Raw genomic sequence first — 18,406 nt, 5'->3', positions numbered from 1 at the left:
AGTGTGTCAGTATTTACAGGGTGTCCCCGGGGAGTGTGTCAGTATTTACAGGGTGTCCCCGGGGAGTGTGTCATTATTTACAGGGTGTCCACGGGGAGTGTGTCAGTATTTACAGGGTGTCCCCGGGGAGTGTGTCAGTATTTACAGGTTGTTCCCGGGGAGTGTGTCAGTATTTACAGGGTGTCCCCGGGGAGTGTGTCAGTATTTACAGGGTGTTCCCGGGGAGTGTGTCAGTATTTACAGGGTGTCCCCGGGGAGTGTGTCAGTATTTACAGGGTGTCCCCGGGGAGTGTGTCAGTATTTACAGGGTGTTCCCGGGGAGTGTGTCAGTATTTACAGGGTGTCCCGGGGAGTGTGTCAGTATTTACAGGGTGTTCCCGGGGAGTGTGTCAGTATTTACAGGGTGTCCCCGGGGAGTGTGTCAGTATTTACAGGGTGTCCACGGGGAGTGTGTCAGTATTTACAGGGTGTCCCCGGGGAGTGTGTCAGTATTTACAGGGTGTTCCCCGGGGAGTGTGTCAGTATTTACAGGGTGTCCCCGGGGAGTGTGTCAGTATTTACAGGGTGTTCCCCGGGGAGTGTGTCAGTATTTACAGGGTGTCCCCGGGGAGTGTGTCAGTATTTACAGGGTGTTCCAGGGGAGTGTGTCAGTATTTACAGGGTATTCCCCGGGGAGTGTGTCAGTATTTACAGGGTGTTCCCGGGGAGTGTGTCAGTATTTACAGGGTATTCCCCGGGGAGTGTGTCAGTCAGTATTTACAGGGTGTTCCCGGGGAGTGTGTCAGTATTTACAGGGTGTTCCCGGGGAGTGTGTCAGTATTTACAGGGGTCCCCGGGGAGTGTGTCAGTATTTACAGGGTGTTCCCGGGGAGTGTGTCAGTATTTACAGGGTGTTCCCGGGGAGTGTGTCAGTATTTACAGGGTGTCCCCGGGGAGTGTGTCAGTATTTACAGGGGGTCCCCGGGGAGTGTGTCAGTATTTACAGGGCGTCCCCGGGGAGTGTGTCAGTATTTACAGGGTGTTCCCCGGGGAGTGTGTCAGTATTTACAGGGTGTCCCCGGGAGTGTGTCAGTATTTACAGGGTGTTCCCCGGGGAGTGTGTCAGTATTTACAGGGTGTCCCCGGGGAGTGTGTCAGTATTTACACGGTGTCCCCGGGGAGTGTGTCAGTATTTACAGGGTGTTCCCCGGGGAGTGTGTCAGTATTTACAGGGTGTCCCCGGGGAGTGTGTCAGTATTTACACGGTGTCCCCGGGGAGTGTGTCAGTATTTACAGGGTATTCCCCGGGGAGTGTGTCAGTATTTACAGGGTGTCCCCGGGGAGTGTGTCAGTATTTACACGGTGTCCCCGGGGAGTGTGTCAGTATTTACAGGGTATTCCCCGGGGAGTGTGTCAGTATTTACACGGTGTCCCCGGGGAGTGTGTCAGTATTTACAGGGTATTCCCCGGGGAGTGTGTCAGGATTTACAGGGTGTTCCCGGGGAGTGTGTCAGTATTTACAGGGTGTCCCCGGGGAGTGTGTCAGTATTTACAGGGTGTTCCCGGGGAGTGTGTCAGTATTTACAGGGTGTTCCCGGGTAGTGTGTCAGTATTTACAGGGTGTCCGCGGGGAGTGTGTCAGTATTTACAGGGTGTCCCCGGGGAGTGTGTCAGTATTTACAGGGTATTCCCGGGGAGTGTGTCTGTATTTACAGGGTGTTCCCGGGGAGTGTGTCAGTATTTACAGGGTGTCCCCGGGGAGTGTGTCAGTATTTACAGGGTATTCCCGGGGAGTGTGTCAGTATTTACAGGGTGTTCCCGGGGAGTGTGTCAGTATTTACAGGGTGTTCCCGGGGAGTGTGTCAGTATTTACAGGGTGTTTCCGGGTAGTGTGTCAGTATTTACAGGGTGTCCCCGGGGAGTGTGTCAGTATTTACAGGGTGTCCCCGGGGAGTGTGTCAGTATTTACAGGGTGTCCCCGGGGAGTGTGTCAGTATTTACAAGGTGTTCCCAGGGAGTGTGTCAGTATTTACAGGGTGTTCCCGGGGAGTGTGTCAGTATTTACAGGGTGTCCCCGGGGAGTGTGTCAGTATTTACAGAGTGTTCCCCGGGGAGTGTGTCAGTATTTACAGGGTGTCCCCGGGGAGTGTGTCAGTATTTACAGGGTGTCCCCGGGGAGTGTGTCAGTATTTACAGGGTGTTCCCGGGGAGTGTGTCAGTATTTACAGGATGTCCCCGGGGAGTGTGTCATTATTTACTCGGTGTCCCCGGGGAGTGTGTCATTATTTACAGGGTGTTCCCGGGGAGTGTGTCAGTATTTACAGGGTGTCCCCGGGGAGTGTGTCAGTATTTACAGGGTGTCCCCGGGGAGTGTGTCATTATTTACACGGTGTCCCCGGGGAGTGTGTCAGTATTTACAGGGTGTCCCCGGGGAGTGTGTCAGTATTTACAGGGAGTCCCCGGGGAGTGTGTCAGTACTTACAGGGTGTCCCCGGGGAGTGTGTCAGTATTTACAGGGTGTCCCCGGGGAGTGTGTCAGTATTTACAGAGTGTTCCCCGGGGAGTGTGTCAGTGTTTACAGGGTGTCCCCGGGGAGTGTGTCATTATTTACAGGGTGTTCCCGGGGAGTGTGTCAGTATTTACAGGGTGTTCCCGGGGAGTGTGTCAGTATTTACAGGGTGTCCCCGGGGAGTGTGTCAGTATTTACAGGGTGTTCCCGGGGAGTGTGTCAGTATTTACAGGGTGTCCCCGGGGAGTGTGTCAGTATGTACAGGGTGTTCCTGGGGATTGTGTCAGTATTTACAGGGTGTTCCCGGGGAGTGTGTCAGTATTTACAGGGTGTCCCCGGGGAGCGTGTCAGTATTTACAGGGTGTTCCCGGGGAATGTGTCAGTATTTACATGGTGTCCCCGGGGAGCGTGTCAGTATTTACAGGGGGTCCCCGGGGAGTGTGTCAGTATTTACAGGGTGTTCCCGGGGAGTGTGTCAGTATTTACAGGTTGTCCCCGGGGAGTGTGTCAGTATTTACAGGGTGTCCCCGGGGAGTGTGTCAGTATTTACAGTGTGTCCCGGGGAGTGTGTCAGAATTTACAGGGTGTCCCCGGGGAGTGTGTCAGTATTTACAGGGTGTCCCCGGGGAGTGTGTCAGTATTTACAGGGTGTCCCCGGGGAGTGTGTCAGTATTTACAGGGTGTTCCCCGGGGAGTGCGTCAGTATTTACAGGGTGTCCCCGGGGAGTGTGTCAGTATTTACAGGGTGTCCCCGGGGTGTGTGTCAGTATTTACAGGGTGTTCCCCGGGGAGTGCGTCAGAATTTACAGGGTGTCCCCGGGGAGTGCGTCAGTATTTACAGGGTGTCCCCGGGGAGTGTGTCAGTTTTTACAGTTTGTTCCCGGGGAGTGTGTCAGTATTTACAGGGTGTTCCCGGGGAGTGTGTCAGTATTTACAGGGTGTCCCCGGGGAGTGTGTCAGTATTTACAGGGTGTCCCCGGGGAGTGTGTCAGTATTTACAGGGTGTCCCCGGGGAGTGTGTCAGTATTTACAGGGTGTCCCCGGGGATTGTGTCAGTATTTACAGGGTGTCCCCGGGGAGTGTGTCAGTATTTACAGGGTGTTCCCAGGGAGTGTGTCAGTATTTACAGGGTGTCCCCGGGGAGTGTGTCAGTATTTACAGGGTGTTCCCGGGGAGTGTGTCAGTATTTACAGGGTGTTCCCGGGGAGTGTGTCTGTATTTACAGGGTGTTCCCGGGGAGTGTGTCAGTATTTACAGGGTGTTCCCGGGGAGTGTGTCAGTAATTACAGGGGTCCCCGGGGAGTGTGTCAGTATTTACAGGGTGTTCCCGGGGAGAGTGTCAGTATTTACAGGGTGTCCCCGGGGATTGTGTCAGTAATTACAGGGGTTCCCGGGGAGTGTGTCAGTATTTACAGGGTGTTCCCGGGGAGAGTGTCAGTATTTACAGGGTGTCCCCGGGGATTGTGTCAGTATTTAAAGGGTGTCCCCGGGGAGCGTGTCAGTATTTACAGGGTGTTCCCGGGGAGTGTGACAGTATTTACAGGGTGTCCCCGGGGAGTGTGTCAGAATTTACAGGGTGTTCCCCGGGGAGTGTGTCAGTATTTACAGGGAGTCCCCGGGGAGTGTGTTAGTATTTGCAGGGTGTCCCCGGGGAGTGAGTCAGTATTTACCGGGTGTCCCCGCGGAGTGTGTCAGTATTTACAGGGTGTCCCCGGGGAGTGTGTCAGTATTTACAGGGTGTTCCCGGGGAGTGTGTCAGTATTTACAGGGGGTTCCCGGGGAGTGTGTCAGTATTTACAGGGTGTCCCCGGGGAGTGTGTCAGTATTTACAGGGTGTCCCCGGGGAGTGTGTCAGAATTTACAGGGTGTCCCGGGGAGTGTGTCAGTATTTACACGGTGTCCCCGGGGAGTGCGTCAGTATTTACAGGGTGTTCCCGGGGAGTGTGTCAGTATTTACAGGGGTCCCCGGGGAGTGTGTCAGTATTTACAGGTGTTCCCGGGGAGTGTGTCAGTATTTACAGGGTGTCCCGGGGAGTGTGTCAGTATTTACAGGGTGTTCCCGGGGAGTGTGTCAGTATTTACCGGGTGTCCCCGGGGATTGTGTCAGTATTTACAGGGTGTTCCCGGAGAGTGTGTCAGTATTTACAGGGTGTCCCCGGGGAGTGTGTCAGTTTTTACAGTGTGTTCCCGGGAGTGTGTCAGTATTTACAGGGTGTCCCCGGGGAGTGTGTCAGTATTGACAGGGTGTCCCCGGGGAGTGTGTCAGTATTTACAGGGTGTTCCGGGGAGTGTGTCAGTATTTACAGGGTGTTCCGGGGAGTGTTTCAGTATTTACAGGGTGTTCCCCGGGGAGTGTGTCAGTATTTACAGGGTGTTCCAGGGAGTGTGTCAGTATTTGCAGGATGTTCCCGGGGAGTGTGTCAGTATTTACAGGGTGTCCCCGGGGAGTGTGTCAGTATTTACAGGTTGTCCCCGGGGAGTGTGTCAGTATTTACAGGGGGTCCCCGGGGAGTGTGTCAGTATTTACAGGGTGTTCCCGGGGAGTGTGTCAGTATTTACAGGGTGTCCCCGGGGAGTGTGTCAGTATTTACAGGGTGTTCCCGGCGAGTGTGTCAGTATTTACAAGGTGTCCCCGGGGAGTGTGTCAGTACTTACAGGGTGTCCCCGGGGAGTGTGTCAGTATTTACAGTGTGTTCCCGGGGAGTGTGTCAGTATTTACAGGGTGTCCCCGGGGTGTGTGTCAGTGTTTACAAGGGGTCCCCGGGGAGTGTGTCAGTATTTACATGGTGTCCCCGGGGTGTGTGTCAGTGTTTACAAGGGGTCCCCGGGGAGTGTGTCAGTATTTACAGGGTGTTCCCCGGGGAGTGTGTCAGTATTTCCAGGGTGTTGCCGGGTAGTGTGTCAGTATTTACAGGGTGTCCCCGGGGAGTGTGTCAGTATTTACAGGGTGTCCCCGGGGAGTGTGTCAGTATTTACAGGGTGTCCCCGGGGAGTGTGTCAGTATTTACAGGGTGTCCCCGGGGAGTGTGTCAGTATTTACAGGCTGTTCCCGGGGAGTGTGTTAGTATTTACAGGGTGTTCCCGGGGAGTGTGTCAGTATTTACAGGGTGTCCCCGAGGAGTGTGTCAGTATTTACAGGGGGTCCCCGTGGAGTGTGTCAGTATTTACAGGGTGTCCCGGGGAGTGTGTCAGTATTTACAGGGTGTCCCCGGGGAGTGTGTCAGTATTTACAGGGTGTCCCCCGGGGAGTGTGTCAGTATCTACAGGGTGTCCCCGGGGAGTGTGTCAGTATTTACAGGGGTCCCCGGGGAGTGTGTCAGTATTTACAGGGTGTTCCCGGGGTGTGTGTCAGCATTTACAGGGTGTTCCCGGGGAGTGAGTCAGTATTTACCGGGTGTCCCCGCGGAGTGTGTCAGTATTTACAGGGTGTCCCCGGGGAGTGTGTCAGTATTTACAGGGTGTTCCCGGGGAGTGTGTCAGTATTTACAGGGGGTTCCCGGGGAGTGTGTCAGTATTTACAGGGTGTCCCCGGGGAGTGTGTCAGTATTTACAGGGTGTCCCCGGGGAGTGTGTCAGAATTTACAGGGTGTCCCCGGGGAGTGTGTCAGTATTTACACGGTGTCCCCGGGGAGTGCGTCAGTATTTACAGGGTGTTCCCGGGGAGTGTGTCAGTATTTACAGGGGGTCCCCGGGGAGTGTGTCAGTATTTACAGGGTGTTCCCGGGGAGTGTGTCAGTATTTACAGGGTGTCCCCGGGGAGTGTGTCAGTATTTACAGGGTGTTCCCGGGGAGTGTGTCAGTATTTACCGGGTGTCCCCGGGGATTGTGTCAGTATTTACAGGGTGTTCCCGGAGAGTGTGTCAGTATTTACAGGGTGTCCCCGGGGAGTGTGTCAGTTTTTACAGTGTGTTCCCGGGGAGTGTGTCAGTATTTACAGGGTGTCCCCGGGGAGTGTGTCAGTATTGACAGGGTGTCCCCGGGGAGTGTGTCAGTATTTACAGGGTGTTCCCGGGGAGTGTGTCAGTATTTACAGGGTGTTCCCGGGGAGTGTTTCAGTATTTACAGGGTGTTCCCCGGGGAGTGTGTCAGTATTTACAGGGTGTTCCCAGGGAGTGTGTCAGTATTTGCAGGATGTTCCCGGGGAGTGTGTCAGTATTTACAGGGTGTCCCCGGGGAGTGTGTCAGTATTTACAGGTTGTCCCCGGGGAGTGTGTCAGTATTTACAGGGGGTCCCCGGGGAGTGTGTCAGTATTTACAGGGTGTTCCCGGGGAGTGTGTCAGTATTTACAGGGTGTCCCCGGGGAGTGTGTCAGTATTTACAGGGTGTTCCCGGCGAGTGTGTCAGTATTTACAAGGTGTCCCCGGGGAGTGTGTCAGTACTTACAGGGTGTCCCCGGGGAGTGTGTCAGTATTTACAGTGTGTTCCCGGGGAGTGTGTCAGTATTTACAGGGTGTCCCCGGGGTGTGTGTCAGTGTTTACAAGGGGTCCCCGGGGAGTGTGTCAGTATTTACATGGTGTCCCCGGGGTGTGTGTCAGTGTTTACAAGGGGTCCCCGGGGAGTGTGTCAGTATTTACAGGGTGTTCCCCGGGGAGTGTGTCAGTATTTCCAGGGTGTTGCCGGGTAGTGTGTCAGTATTTACAGGGTGTCCCCGGGGAGTGTGTCAGTATTTACAGGGTGTCCCCGGGGAGTGTGTCAGTATTTACAGGGTGTCCCCGGGGAGTGTGTCAGTATTTACAGGGTGTCCCCGGGGAGTGTGTCAGTATTTACAGGCTGTTCCCGGGGAGTGTGTTAGTATTTACAGGGTGTTCCCGGGGAGTGTGTCAGTATTTACAGGGTGTCCCCGAGGAGTGTGTCAGTATTTACAGGGGGTCCCCGTGGAGTGTGTCAGTATTTACAGGGTGTCCCCGGGGAGTGTGTCAGTATTTACAGGGTGTCCCCGGGGAGTGTGTCAGTATTTACAGGGTGTCCCCGGGGAGTGTGTCAGTATCTACAGGGTGTCCCCGGGGAGTGTGTCAGTATTTACAGGGGTCCCCGGGGAGTGTGTCAGTATTTACAGGGTGTTCCCGGGGTGTGTGTCAGCATTTACAGGGTGTTCCCGGGGAGTGTGTCAGTATTTACAGGTTGTTCCCGGGGAGTGTTTCAGTATTTACAGGGTGTTCCCGGGGAGTGTGTCAGTATTTACAGGGTGTTCCCGGGGAGTGTGTCAGTATTTACAGGGTGTTCCCGGGAAGTGTGTCAGTATTTACAGGGTGTTCCCGGGGAGTGTGTCAGTATTTACAGGGTGTTCCCGGGGAGTGTGTCAGTATTTACAGGGTGTTCCCGGGGAGTGTGTCAGCATTTACAGGGTGTTCCCCGGGGAGTGTGTCAGTCTTTACAGGGTGTCCCCGGGGAGTGTGTCAGTATTTACAGGGTGTCCCCGGGGAGTGTGTCAGTATTTACAGGGTGTTTCTGGGGAGTGTGTCAGTATTTACAGGGTATTCCCCGGGGATTGTGTCAGTATTTACAGGGCGTCCCCGGGGAGTGTGTCAGTGTTTACAGGGTGTCCCCGGGGAGTGTGTCAGTATTTACAGGGTGTCCCCGGGGAGTGTGTCAGTATTTACAGGGTGTCCCCGGGGAGTGTGTCAGTATTTACAGGGTGTCCCCGGGGAGTGTGTCAGTATTTACAGAGTGTTCCCCGGGGAGTGTGTCAGTATTTACAGGGTGTCCCCGGGGAGTGTGTCAGTATTTACAAGGTGTCCCCGGGGAGTGTGTCAGTATTTACAGGGTGTTCCCGGGGAGTGTGTCAGTATTTACATGGTGTCCCCGGGGAGTGTGTCAGTATTTACAGAGTGTTCCCCGGGGAGTGTGTCAGTATTTACAGGGGGTCCCCGGGGAGTGTGTCAGTATTTACAGGGTGTCCACGGGGAGTGTGTCAGTATTTACAGGGTGTTCCCGGGGAGTGTGTCAGTATTTACAGGGTGTCCCCGGGGAGTGTGTCAGTATTTACAGGGTGTCCCCGGGGAGTGTGTCAGTATTTACAGGGGGTCCCCGGGGAGTGTGTCATTATTTACAGGGTGTCCCCGGGGAGTGTGTCAGTATTTACAGGGTGTCCCCGGGGAGTGTGTCAGTATTTACAGGGTGTCCCCGGGGAGTGTGTCAGTATTTACAGGGTGTCCCCGGGGAATGTGTCAGTATTTACTCGGTGTCCCCGGGGAGTGTGTCATTATTTACAGGGTGTTCCCGGGGAGTGTGTCAGTATTTACAGGGTGTCCCCGGGGAGTGTGTCATTATTTACAGGGTGTCCCCGGGGAGTGTGTCAGTATTTACAGGGTGTTCTCGGGGAGTGTGTCAGTATTTACAGGGTGTCCCCGGGGAGTGTGTCAGTATTTACAGTGGGTTCCCGGGGAGTGTGTCAGTATTTACAGGGTGTCCCCGGGGAGTGTGTCAGTATTTACAGGGTGTCCCCGGGGAGTGTGTCAGTACTTACAGGGTGTCCCCGGGGAGTGTGTCAGTATTTACAGGGTGTCCCCGGGGAGTGTGTCAGTATTTACAGAGTGTTCCCCGGGGAGTGTGTCAGTGTTTACAGGGTGTCCCCGGGGAGTGTGTCAGTATTTACAGGGTGTCCCCGGGGAGTGTGTCAGTATTTACAGGGTGTTCCCGGGGAGTGTGTCAGTATTTACAGGGTGTCCCCAGGGAGTGTGTCAGTATTTACAGGGTGTCCCCAGGGAGTGTGTCAGTATTTACAGGGTGTCCCCGGGGAGTGTGTCAGTATTTACAGGGTGTTCCCGGGGAGTGTGTCAGTATTTACAGGGTGTCCCGGGGAGTGTGTCAGTATTTACAGGGTGTCCCCGGGGAGTGTGTCAGTATTTACAGGGTGTCCCCGGGGAGTGTTTCAGTATTTACAAGGTGTTCCCGGGGAGTGTGTCAGTATTTACAGGGTGTTCCCGGGGAGTGTGTCAGTATTTACAGGGTGTTCCCGGGGAGTGTGTCAGTATTTACAGGGTGTCCCCGGGGAGTGTGTCAGTATGTACAGGGTGTTCCTGGGGATTGTGTCAGTATTTACAGGGTGTTCCCGGGGAGTGTGTCAGTATTTACAGGGTGTCCCCGGGGAGTGTGTCTGTATTTAAAGGGTGTCCCCGGGGAGCGTGTCAGTATTTACAGGGTGTCCCCGGGGAGTGTGTCAGTATTTACAGGGTGTCCCCGGGGAGTGTGTCAGTATTTACAGGGGGTCCCCGGGGAGCGTGTCTGTATTTACAGTGTGTTCCCCGGGGAGTGTGTCAGTATTTACAGGGAGTCCCCGGGGAGTGTGTCAGTATTTACAGGGTGTCCCCGGGGAGTGTGTCAGTATTTACAGGGTGTCCCCGGGGAGTGTGTCTGTATTTAAAGGGTGTCCCCGGGGAGCGTGTCAGTATTTACAGGGGGTCCCCGGGGAGCGTGTCTGTATTTACAGTGTGTTCCCCGGGGAGTGTGTCAGTATTTACAGGGAGTCCCCGGGGAGTGTGTCAGTATTTACAGGGTGTCCCCGGGGAGAGTGTCTGTATTTACAGGGTGTCCCCGGGGAGTGTGTCAGTATTTACAGGGGGTCCCCGGGAGTGTGTCAGTATTTACAGGGTGTCCCCGGGGAGTGTGTCAGTATTTACAGGGTGTCCCCGGGGAGTGTGTCAGTATTTACAGGGTGTCCCAGGGGCGTGTGTCAGTATTTACAGGGTGTCCCCGGGGAGTGTGTCAGTATTTACAGGGTGTCCCAGGGGAGTGTGTCAGTATTTACAGGGTGTCCCCGGGGAGCGTGTCAGTATTTACAGGGTGTTCCCGGGGAGTGTGTCAGTATTTACAGGGTGTTCCCGGGGAGTGTGTCAGTATTTACAGGGTGTCCCCGGGGAGTGTGTCAGTATTTACAGGGTGTCCCCGGGGAGTGTGTCAGTATTTACAGGGTGTCCCCGGGGAGTGTGTCAGTATTTACAGGGTGTTCCCGGGGAGTGTGTCAGTATTTACAGGGTGTTCCCCGGGGAGTGTGTCAGTATTTACAGGGTGTCCCAGGGGCGTGTGTCAGTATTTACAGGGTGTCCCCGGGGAGTGTGTCAGTATTTACAGGGTGTCCCAGGGGAGTGTGTCAGTATTTACAGGGTGTCCCCGGGGAGCGTGTCAGTATTTACAGGGTGTCCCCGGGGAGTGTGTCAGTATTTACAGGGTGTTCCCGGGGAGTGTGTCAGTATTTACAGGGTGTCCCCGGGGAGTGTGTCAGTATTTACAGGGTGTCCCCGGGGAGTGTGTCAGTATTTACAGGGTGTTCCCAGGGAGTGTGTCAGTATTTACAGGGTGTCCCCGGGGAGTGTGTCAGTATTTACAGGGTGTCCCCGGGGAGTGTGTCAGTATTTACAGGGTGTCCCAGGGGCGTGTGTCAGTATTTACAGGGTGTCCCCGGGGAGTGTGTCAGTATTTACAGGATGTCCCAGGGGCGTGTGTCAGTATTTACAGGGTGTCCCCGGGGAGTGTGTCAGTATTTACAGGGTGTTCCCCGGGGAGTGTGTCAGTATTTACAGGGTGTCCCCGGGGAGTGTGTCAGTATTTACAATGTGTCCCGGGGAGTGTGTCAGTATTTACAGGGGGTCCCCGGGGAGCGTGTCTGTATTTACAGTGTGTTCCCCGGGGAGTGTGTCAGTATTTACAGGGAGTCCCCGGGGAGTGTGTCAGTATTTACAGGGTGTCCCCGGGGAGTGTGTCAGTATTTACAGGGTGTCCCAGGGGCGTGTGTCAGTATTTACAGGGTGTTCCCCGGGGAGTGTGTCAGTATTTACATGGTGTTCCCGGGGAGTGTGTCAGTATTTACAGGGTGTTCCCGGGGAGTGTGTCAGTGTTTACAGGGTGTCCCCGGGGAGTGTGTCAGTATTTACAATGTGTCCCGGGGAGTGTGTCAGTATTTACAGGGTGTTCCCGGGGAGTGTGTCAGTATTTACAGGGTGTCCCCGGGGAGTGTGTCAGTATTTACAGGGTGTTCCCGGGGAGTGTGTCAGTATTTACAGGGTGTTCCCGGGGAGTGTGTCAGTATTTACAGTGTGTTCCCGGGGAGTGTGTCAGTATTTACAGGGTGTTTCCGGGGAGTGTGTCAGTATTTACAGGTTGTCCCCGGGGAGTGTGTCAGTATTTACAGGGTGTCCCCGGGGAGTGTGTCAGTATTTACAGGGTGTTCCCGGAGAGTGTGTCAGTATTTACAGGGTGTCCCCGGGGAGTGTGTCAGTTTTTACAGTGTGTTCCCGGGGAGTGTGTCAGTATTTACAGGGTGTCCCCGGGGAGTGTGTCAGTATTTACAGGGTGTCCCCGGGGAGTGTGTCAGTATTTACAGGGTGTCCCCGGGGAGTGTGTCAGTATTTACAGGGTGTCCCCGGGGAGTGTGTCAGTATTTACAGGGTGTTCCCAGGGAGTGTGTCAGTATTTACAGGGTGTTCCCGGGGAGTGTTTCTGTATTTACAGGGTGTTCCCGGGGAGTGTTTCAGTATTTACAGGGTGTCCCCGGCGAGTGTGTCAGTATTTACAGGGTGTCCCCGGGGAGTGTGTCAGTATTTACAGGGTGTCTCCGGGGAGTGTGCCAGTATTTACAGGGTGTTCCCGGGGAGTGTGTCAGTATTTACAGGGTGTCCCCGGGGAGTGTGTCAGTATTTACAGGGTGTTCCCCGGGGAGTGTGTCAGTATTTACAGGGTGTTCCCGGGGAGTGTGTCAGTATTTACAGGGCGTCCCCGGGGAGTGTGTCAGTATTTACAGGGTGTCTCCGGGGAGTGTGCCAGTATTTACAGGGTGTTCCCGGGGAGTGTGTCAGTATTTACAGGGGGTCCCCGGGGAGTGTGTCAGTATTTACAGGGTGTCCCCGGGGTGTGTGTCAATATTTACATTGTGTTCCCCGGGGAGTGTGTCAGTATTTACAGGGTGTCCCGGGGAGTGTGTCACTATTTACAGGGGGTCCCCGGGGAGTGTGTCAGTATTTACAGGGTGTTCCCGGGGAGTGTGTCATTATTTACAGGGTGTTCCCGGGGAGTGTGTCAGTATTTACAGGGTGTTCCCGGGGAGTGTGTCAGTATTTACAGGGTGTTCCCGGGGAGTGTGTCAGTATTTACAGGGTGTTCCCGGGGAGTGTGTCAGTATTTACAGGGTGTCCCCGGGGAGTGTGTCAGTATTTACAGGGTGTTCCCGGGGAGTGTGTCAGTATTTACAGGGTGTCCCCGGGGAGTGTGTCAGTATTTACAGGGTGTTCCTGGGGATTGTGTCAGTATTTACAGGGTGTTCCCGGGGAGTGTGTCAGTATTTACAGGGTGTCCCCGGGGAGTGTGTCTGTATTTAAAGGGTGTCCCCGGGGAGCGTGTCAGTATTTACAGGGTGTCCCCGGGGAGTGTGTCTGTATTTACAGGGTGTCCCCGGGGAGTGTGTCAGTATTTACAGGGTGTCCCCGGGGAGCGTGTCAGTATTTACAGGGGGTCCCCGGGGAGCGTGTCAGTATTTACAGTGTGTTCCCCGGGGAGTGTGTCAGTATTTACAGGGAGTCCCCGGGGAGTGTGTCAGTATTTACAGGGTGTCCCCGGGGAGTGTGTCAGTATTTACAGGGTGTCCCCGGGGAGTGTGTCAGTATTTACAGGGTGTTCCCGGGGAGTGTGTCAGTATTTACAGTGTGTTCCCGGGGAGTGTGTCAGTATTTACAGGGTGTCCCCGGGGAGTGTGTCAGTATTTACAGGTTGTCCCCGGGGAGTGTGTCAGTATTTACAGGGTGTTTCCGGGGAGTGTGTCAGTATTTACAGGTTGTCCCCGGGGAGTGTGTCAGTATTTACAGGGTGTTCCCGGAGAGTGTGTCAGTATTTACAGGGTGTCCCCGGGGAGTGTGTCAGTATTTACAGGGTGTTCCCGGGGAGTGTGTCAGTATTTACAGGGTGTCCCCGGGGAGTGTGTCAGTATTTACAGGGTGTTTCCGGGGAGTGTGTCAGTATTTACAGGGTGTCCCCGGGGAGTGTGTCAGTATTTACAGGGTGTTCCCGGAGAGTGTGTCAGTATTTACAGGGTGTCCCCGGGGAGTGTGTCAGTTTTTACAGTGTGTTCCCGGGGAGTGTGTCAGTATTTACAGGGTGTCCCCGGGGAGTGTGTCAGTATTTACAGGGTGTCCCCGGGGAGTGTGTCAGTATTTACAGGGTGTCCCCGGGGAGTGTGTCAGTATTTACAGGGTGTCCCCGGGGAGTGTGTCAGTATTTACAGGGTGTTCCCAGGGAGTGTGTCAGTATTTACAGGGTGTTCCCGGGGAGTGTTTCTGTATTTACAGGGTGTTCCCGGGGAGTGTGTCAGTATTTACAGGGTGTCCCCGGGGAGTGTGTCAGTATTTACAGGGTGTCCCCGGGGAGTGTGTCAGTATTTACAGGGTGTCTCCGGGGAGTGTGCCAGTATTTACAGGGTGTTCCCGGGGAGTGTGTCAGTATTTACAGGGTGTCCCCGGGGAGTGTGTCAGTATTTACAGGATGTTCCCCGGGGAGTGTGTCAGTATTTACAGGGTGTTCCCGGGGAGTGTGTCAGTATTTACAGGGCGTCCCCGGGGAGTGTGTCAGTATTTACAGGGTGTCTCCGGGGAGTGTGCCAGTATTTACAGGGTGTTCCCGGGGAGTGTGTCAGTATTTACAGTGGGTCCCCGGGGAGTGTGTCAGTATTTACAGGGTGTCCCCGGGGTGTGTGTCAATATTTACATTGTGTTCCCCGGGGAGTGTTTCAGTATTTACAGGGTGTTCCCGGGGAGTGTGTCAGTATTTACATTGTGTTCCCCGGGGAGTGTGTCAGTATTTACAGGGTGTCCCCGGGGAGTGTGTCAGTATTTACAGGGTGTCCCCGGGGAGTGTGTCAGTATTTACAGGGTGTTCCCGGGGAGTGTTTCAGTATTTACAGGGTGTTCCCGGGGAGTGTGTCAGTATTTACAGGGTGTCCCCGGGGAGTGTGTCATTATTTACAGGGTGTTCCCGGGGAGTGTGTCAGTATTTACAGGGTGTTCCCGGGGAGTGTGTCAGTATTTACAGGGTGTTCCCGGGGAGTGTGTCAGTATTTACAGGGTGTTCCCGGGGAGTGTGTCAGTATTTACAGGGTGTCCCCGGGGAGTGTGTCAGTATTTACAGGGTGTTCCCGGGGAGTGTGTCAGTATTTACAGGGTGTCCCCGGGGAGTGTGTCAGTATTTACAGGGTGTTCCTGGGGATTGTGTCAGTATTTACAGGGTGTCCCCGGGGAGTGTGTCTGTATTTAAAGGGTGTCCCCGGGGAGCGTGTCAGTATTTACAGGGTGTTCCCGGGGAGTGTGTCAGTATTTACAGGGTGTCCCCGGGGAGCGTGTCAGTATTTACAGGGGGTCCCCGGGGAGCGTGTCAGTATTTACAGTGTGTTCCCCGGGGAGTGTGTCAGTATTTACAGGGAGTCCCCGGGGAGTGTGTCAGTATTTACAGGGTGTCCCCGGGGAGTGTGTCAGTATTTACAGGGTGTCCCCGGGGAGTGTGTCAGTATTTAGAGGGTGTCCCAGGGGCGTGTGTCAGTATTTACAGGGTGTTCCCCGGGGAGTGTGTCAGTATTTACAGGGTGTTCCCGGGGAGTGTGTCAGTATTTACATGGTGTTCCCGGGGAGTGTGTCAGTATTTACAGGGTGTCCCCGGGGAGTGTGTCAGTATTTACAATGTGTCCCGGGGAGTGTGTCAGTATTTACAGGGTGTTCCCGGGGAGTGTGTCAGTATTTACAGGGTGTTCCCGGGGAGTGTGTCAGTATTTACAGGGTGTCCCCGGGGAGTGTGTCAGTATTTACAGGGTGTTCCCCGGGGAGTGTGTCAGTATTTACAGGGTGTCCCCGGGGAGTGTGTCAGTATTTACAGGGTGCTCCCGGGGAGTGTGTCAGTATTTACAGGGTGTCCCCGGGGAGTGTGTCAGTATTTACAGGGTGTCCCCGGGGAGTGTGTCAGTATTTACAGGGTGTCCCCGGGGAGAGTGTCAGTATTTACAGGGTGTCCCCGGGGAGTGTGTCGCTCCATCAGTACTGCCCCTCCGACAGTGCTGCGCTCCCTCAGTACTGCCTCTCCGACAGTGCAGTGCTCCCTCAGTACTGCCCTCCGACAGTGCAGCGCTCCCTCAGTACTGCCCCTCCGACAGTGCAGCGCTCCCTCGGTACTGCCCTCCGACAGTGCAGTGCTCCCTCAGTACTGCCCCTCTGACAGTGCAGCGCTCCCTCAGTACCGCCCTCCCCGACAGTGCAGCGCTCCCTCAGTACCGCCCCTCCGACAGTGCAGCACTCCCTCAGTACCGTCCCTCCGACAGTGCAGCGCTCCCTCAGTACTGCCCCTCCGACAGTGCAGCGCTCCCTCAGTGCTGCCCCTCTGACAGTGCAGCGCTCCGTCAGTACTGCCCCTCCGACAGTGCAGCGCTCCCTCAGTACTGCCCCTCCGACAGTGCGGCACTCCATCAGTACTGCCCCTCCGACAGTGCAGCGTTCCCTCAGTACCGCCCCTCCGACAGTGCAGCGCTCCCTCAGTACCGCCCCTCCGACAGTGCGGCACTCCCTCAGTACAGCCCCTCCGACAGTGCGGCGCTCCCTCAGTACTGCCCCTCCGACAGTGCAGCGCTCCCTCAGTGCTGCCCCTCTGACAGTGCAGTGCTCCCTCAGTACCACCCCCCCCTGACAGTGCAACGCTCCCTCAGTACTGCCCGTCCGACAGTGCAGCGCTCCCTCAGTGCTGCCCCTCTGACAGTGCAGCGCTCCGTCAGTACTGCCCCTCCGACAGTGCAGCGCTCCCTCAGTACTGCCCCTCCGACAGTGCGGCACTCCATCAGTACTGCCCCTCCGACAGTGCAGCGTTCCCTCAGTACCGCCCCTCCGACAGTGCAGCGCTCCCTCAGTACCGCCCCTCCGACAGTGCGGCACTCCCTCAGTACTGCCCCTCCGACAGTGCGGCGCTCCCTCAGTACTGCCCCTCCGACAGTGCAGCGCTCCCTCAGTACCGCCCCTCCGACAGTGCAGCGCTCCCTCAGTACCGCCCCTCCGACAGTGCAGCGCTCCCTCAGCACTGCCCCTCCGACAGTGCAGCACTCCCTCAGTACTGCCCCTCCAACAGTGCAGCGCTCCCTCAGTACTGCCCCTCCGACAGTGCAGCGCTCCCTCAGTACCGCCCCTCTGACAGTGCGGCGCTCCCTCAGTACTGCCCCTCCAACAGTGCGGCGCTCCCTCAGTACTGCCCCTCCCACAGTGCAGCGCTCCCTCAGTACTGCCCCTCCGACAGTGCGGCGCTCCCTCAGTACTGATGACCCTCCGACAGTGCAGCCCTCCCTCAGTACTGCCCCTCCGACAGTGCGGCGCTCCCTCAGTACTGCCCCTCCCACAGTGCAGCGCTCCCTCAGTACTGCCCCTCCGACAGTGCGGCGCTCCCTCAGTACTGTCCCTCCCACAGTGCAGCGCTCCCTCAGTACTGCCCCTCCGACAGTGCGGCGCTCCCTCAGTACTGATGACCCTCTGACAGTGCAGCCCTCCCTCAGTACTTCCCCTCCGACAGTGCGGCGCTCCCTCAGTACTGCCCCTCCCACAGTGCGGCGCTCCCTCAGTACTGATGACCCTCCGACAGTGCAGCCCTCCCTCAGTACTGCCCCTCCGACAGTGCGGCGCTCCCTCAGTACTGATGACCCTCCGACAGTGCAGCCCTCCCTCAGTACTGATGACCCGGGGGTGTTGGGGTGTTGAGTCGCTCTGGGATTCCGGGGCTCAAAGTCTCAGGAATGCGGCGGTGGGGCTGGGGAAGGGTGGAGTTCGAACCCACGACCTTTGGACCTGTGAGGCGAGCAGGGTCATAAAGCCAGTGTTTGCCGACTGCTTTGCTTCCCTTGACCGTTTTCTTTGGACCGTTTCAGGCCGGCCCCTCAATGGACGCTCCTGAGAAGAATGAACCATTGCCCATCACCGAACCCATTTACGAGAACATGGCGTTCCCGGATTTTTTCACTGCTGCTCACCTTCCCCCCGGCACCTACATGTCGGCCGGATTCCCGCCGGCATCGTCTGAGGAGGAGGAGAAGCTGAGAAGGAAACTGAAGAGTTTGGGGGTAGGTGTCGCCTGGAGTGAAGAGAAAGAGGGAAAAGTGTTTCCCCTGTCCGCCGTGGGCACAGTACCTTAGGAAGGATGTCAAGGCCTTGGAGAGGGTGCGAGAGGAGATTGACCAGAATGGTACCAGGGGATGAGGGGCTTCAGTTATGTGGAGAGACTGGAGAAGCTGGGATTGTTCTCCTTAGAGCAGAGAAGGTTAAGGGGAGATTGACCAGAATGGTACCAGGGGATGAGGGACTTCAGTTACTTGGAGAGACTGGAGAAGCTGGGATTGTTCTCCTTAGAGCAGAGAAGGTTAAGGGGAGATTGACCAGAATGGTACCAGGGATGAGGGACTTCAATCACGTGGTGAGACTGGAGAAGCTGGGGTTGTTCTCCTTAGAGCAGAGAAGGTTAAGGGGAGGTTGACCAGAATGGTTCCAGGGATGAGGGACTTCAGTTATGTGGAAAGACTGGAGAAGCTGGGATTGTTCTCCTTAGAGCAGAGAAGGTTAAGAGGAGATTGACCAGAATGGTTCCAGGGATGAGGGACTTCAGTTATGTGGAGAGACTGGAGAAGCTGGGATTGTTCTCCTTAGAGCAGAGAAGGTTCAGGAAGAGATTGACCAGAATGGTACCAGGGATGAGGGACTTCAGTTACGTGGAGAGACTGGAGAAGCTGGGATTGTTCTCCTTAGAGCAGAGAAGGTTCAGGAAGAGATTGACCAGAATGGTACCAGGGATGAGGGACTTCAGTTACGTGGAGAGACTGGAGAAGCTGGGATTGTTCTCCTTAGAGCAGAGAAGGTTAAGGGGAGATTGACCAGAATGGTACCAGGGATGAGGGACTTCAGTCACGTGGAAAGACTGGAGAAGC

General features: G+C 55.6%; 1 protein-coding gene across 1 annotated transcript in view; it reads left to right on the top strand.

The window, feature by feature from the left end:
- The window catches only part of LOC147092080 (uncharacterized), a 93,014-nt gene that overhangs the window by 36,391 nt on the left and 38,217 nt on the right, over nt 1-18,406 (top strand). The window contains exon 2 of the mRNA XM_085975823.1: nt 17,357-17,548. Coding sequence (XP_085831949.1) covers nt 17,357-17,548 — 192 coding nt within the window. The remainder of the gene's footprint in view (nt 1-17,356; nt 17,549-18,406) is intronic.

This window comes from Somniosus microcephalus, unplaced genomic scaffold (genome assembly GCF_052327205.1).
Source record: "Somniosus microcephalus isolate GS21.2 unplaced genomic scaffold, FLI_Smic_1.0 unresolved_chr2, whole genome shotgun sequence".
Classification (NCBI taxonomy): Eukaryota; Metazoa; Chordata; class Chondrichthyes; order Squaliformes; family Somniosidae; genus Somniosus; species Somniosus microcephalus.
Note: the sequence above shows the minus strand (reverse complement) of the source record. Positions and strands in the feature narration are given on the sequence as shown.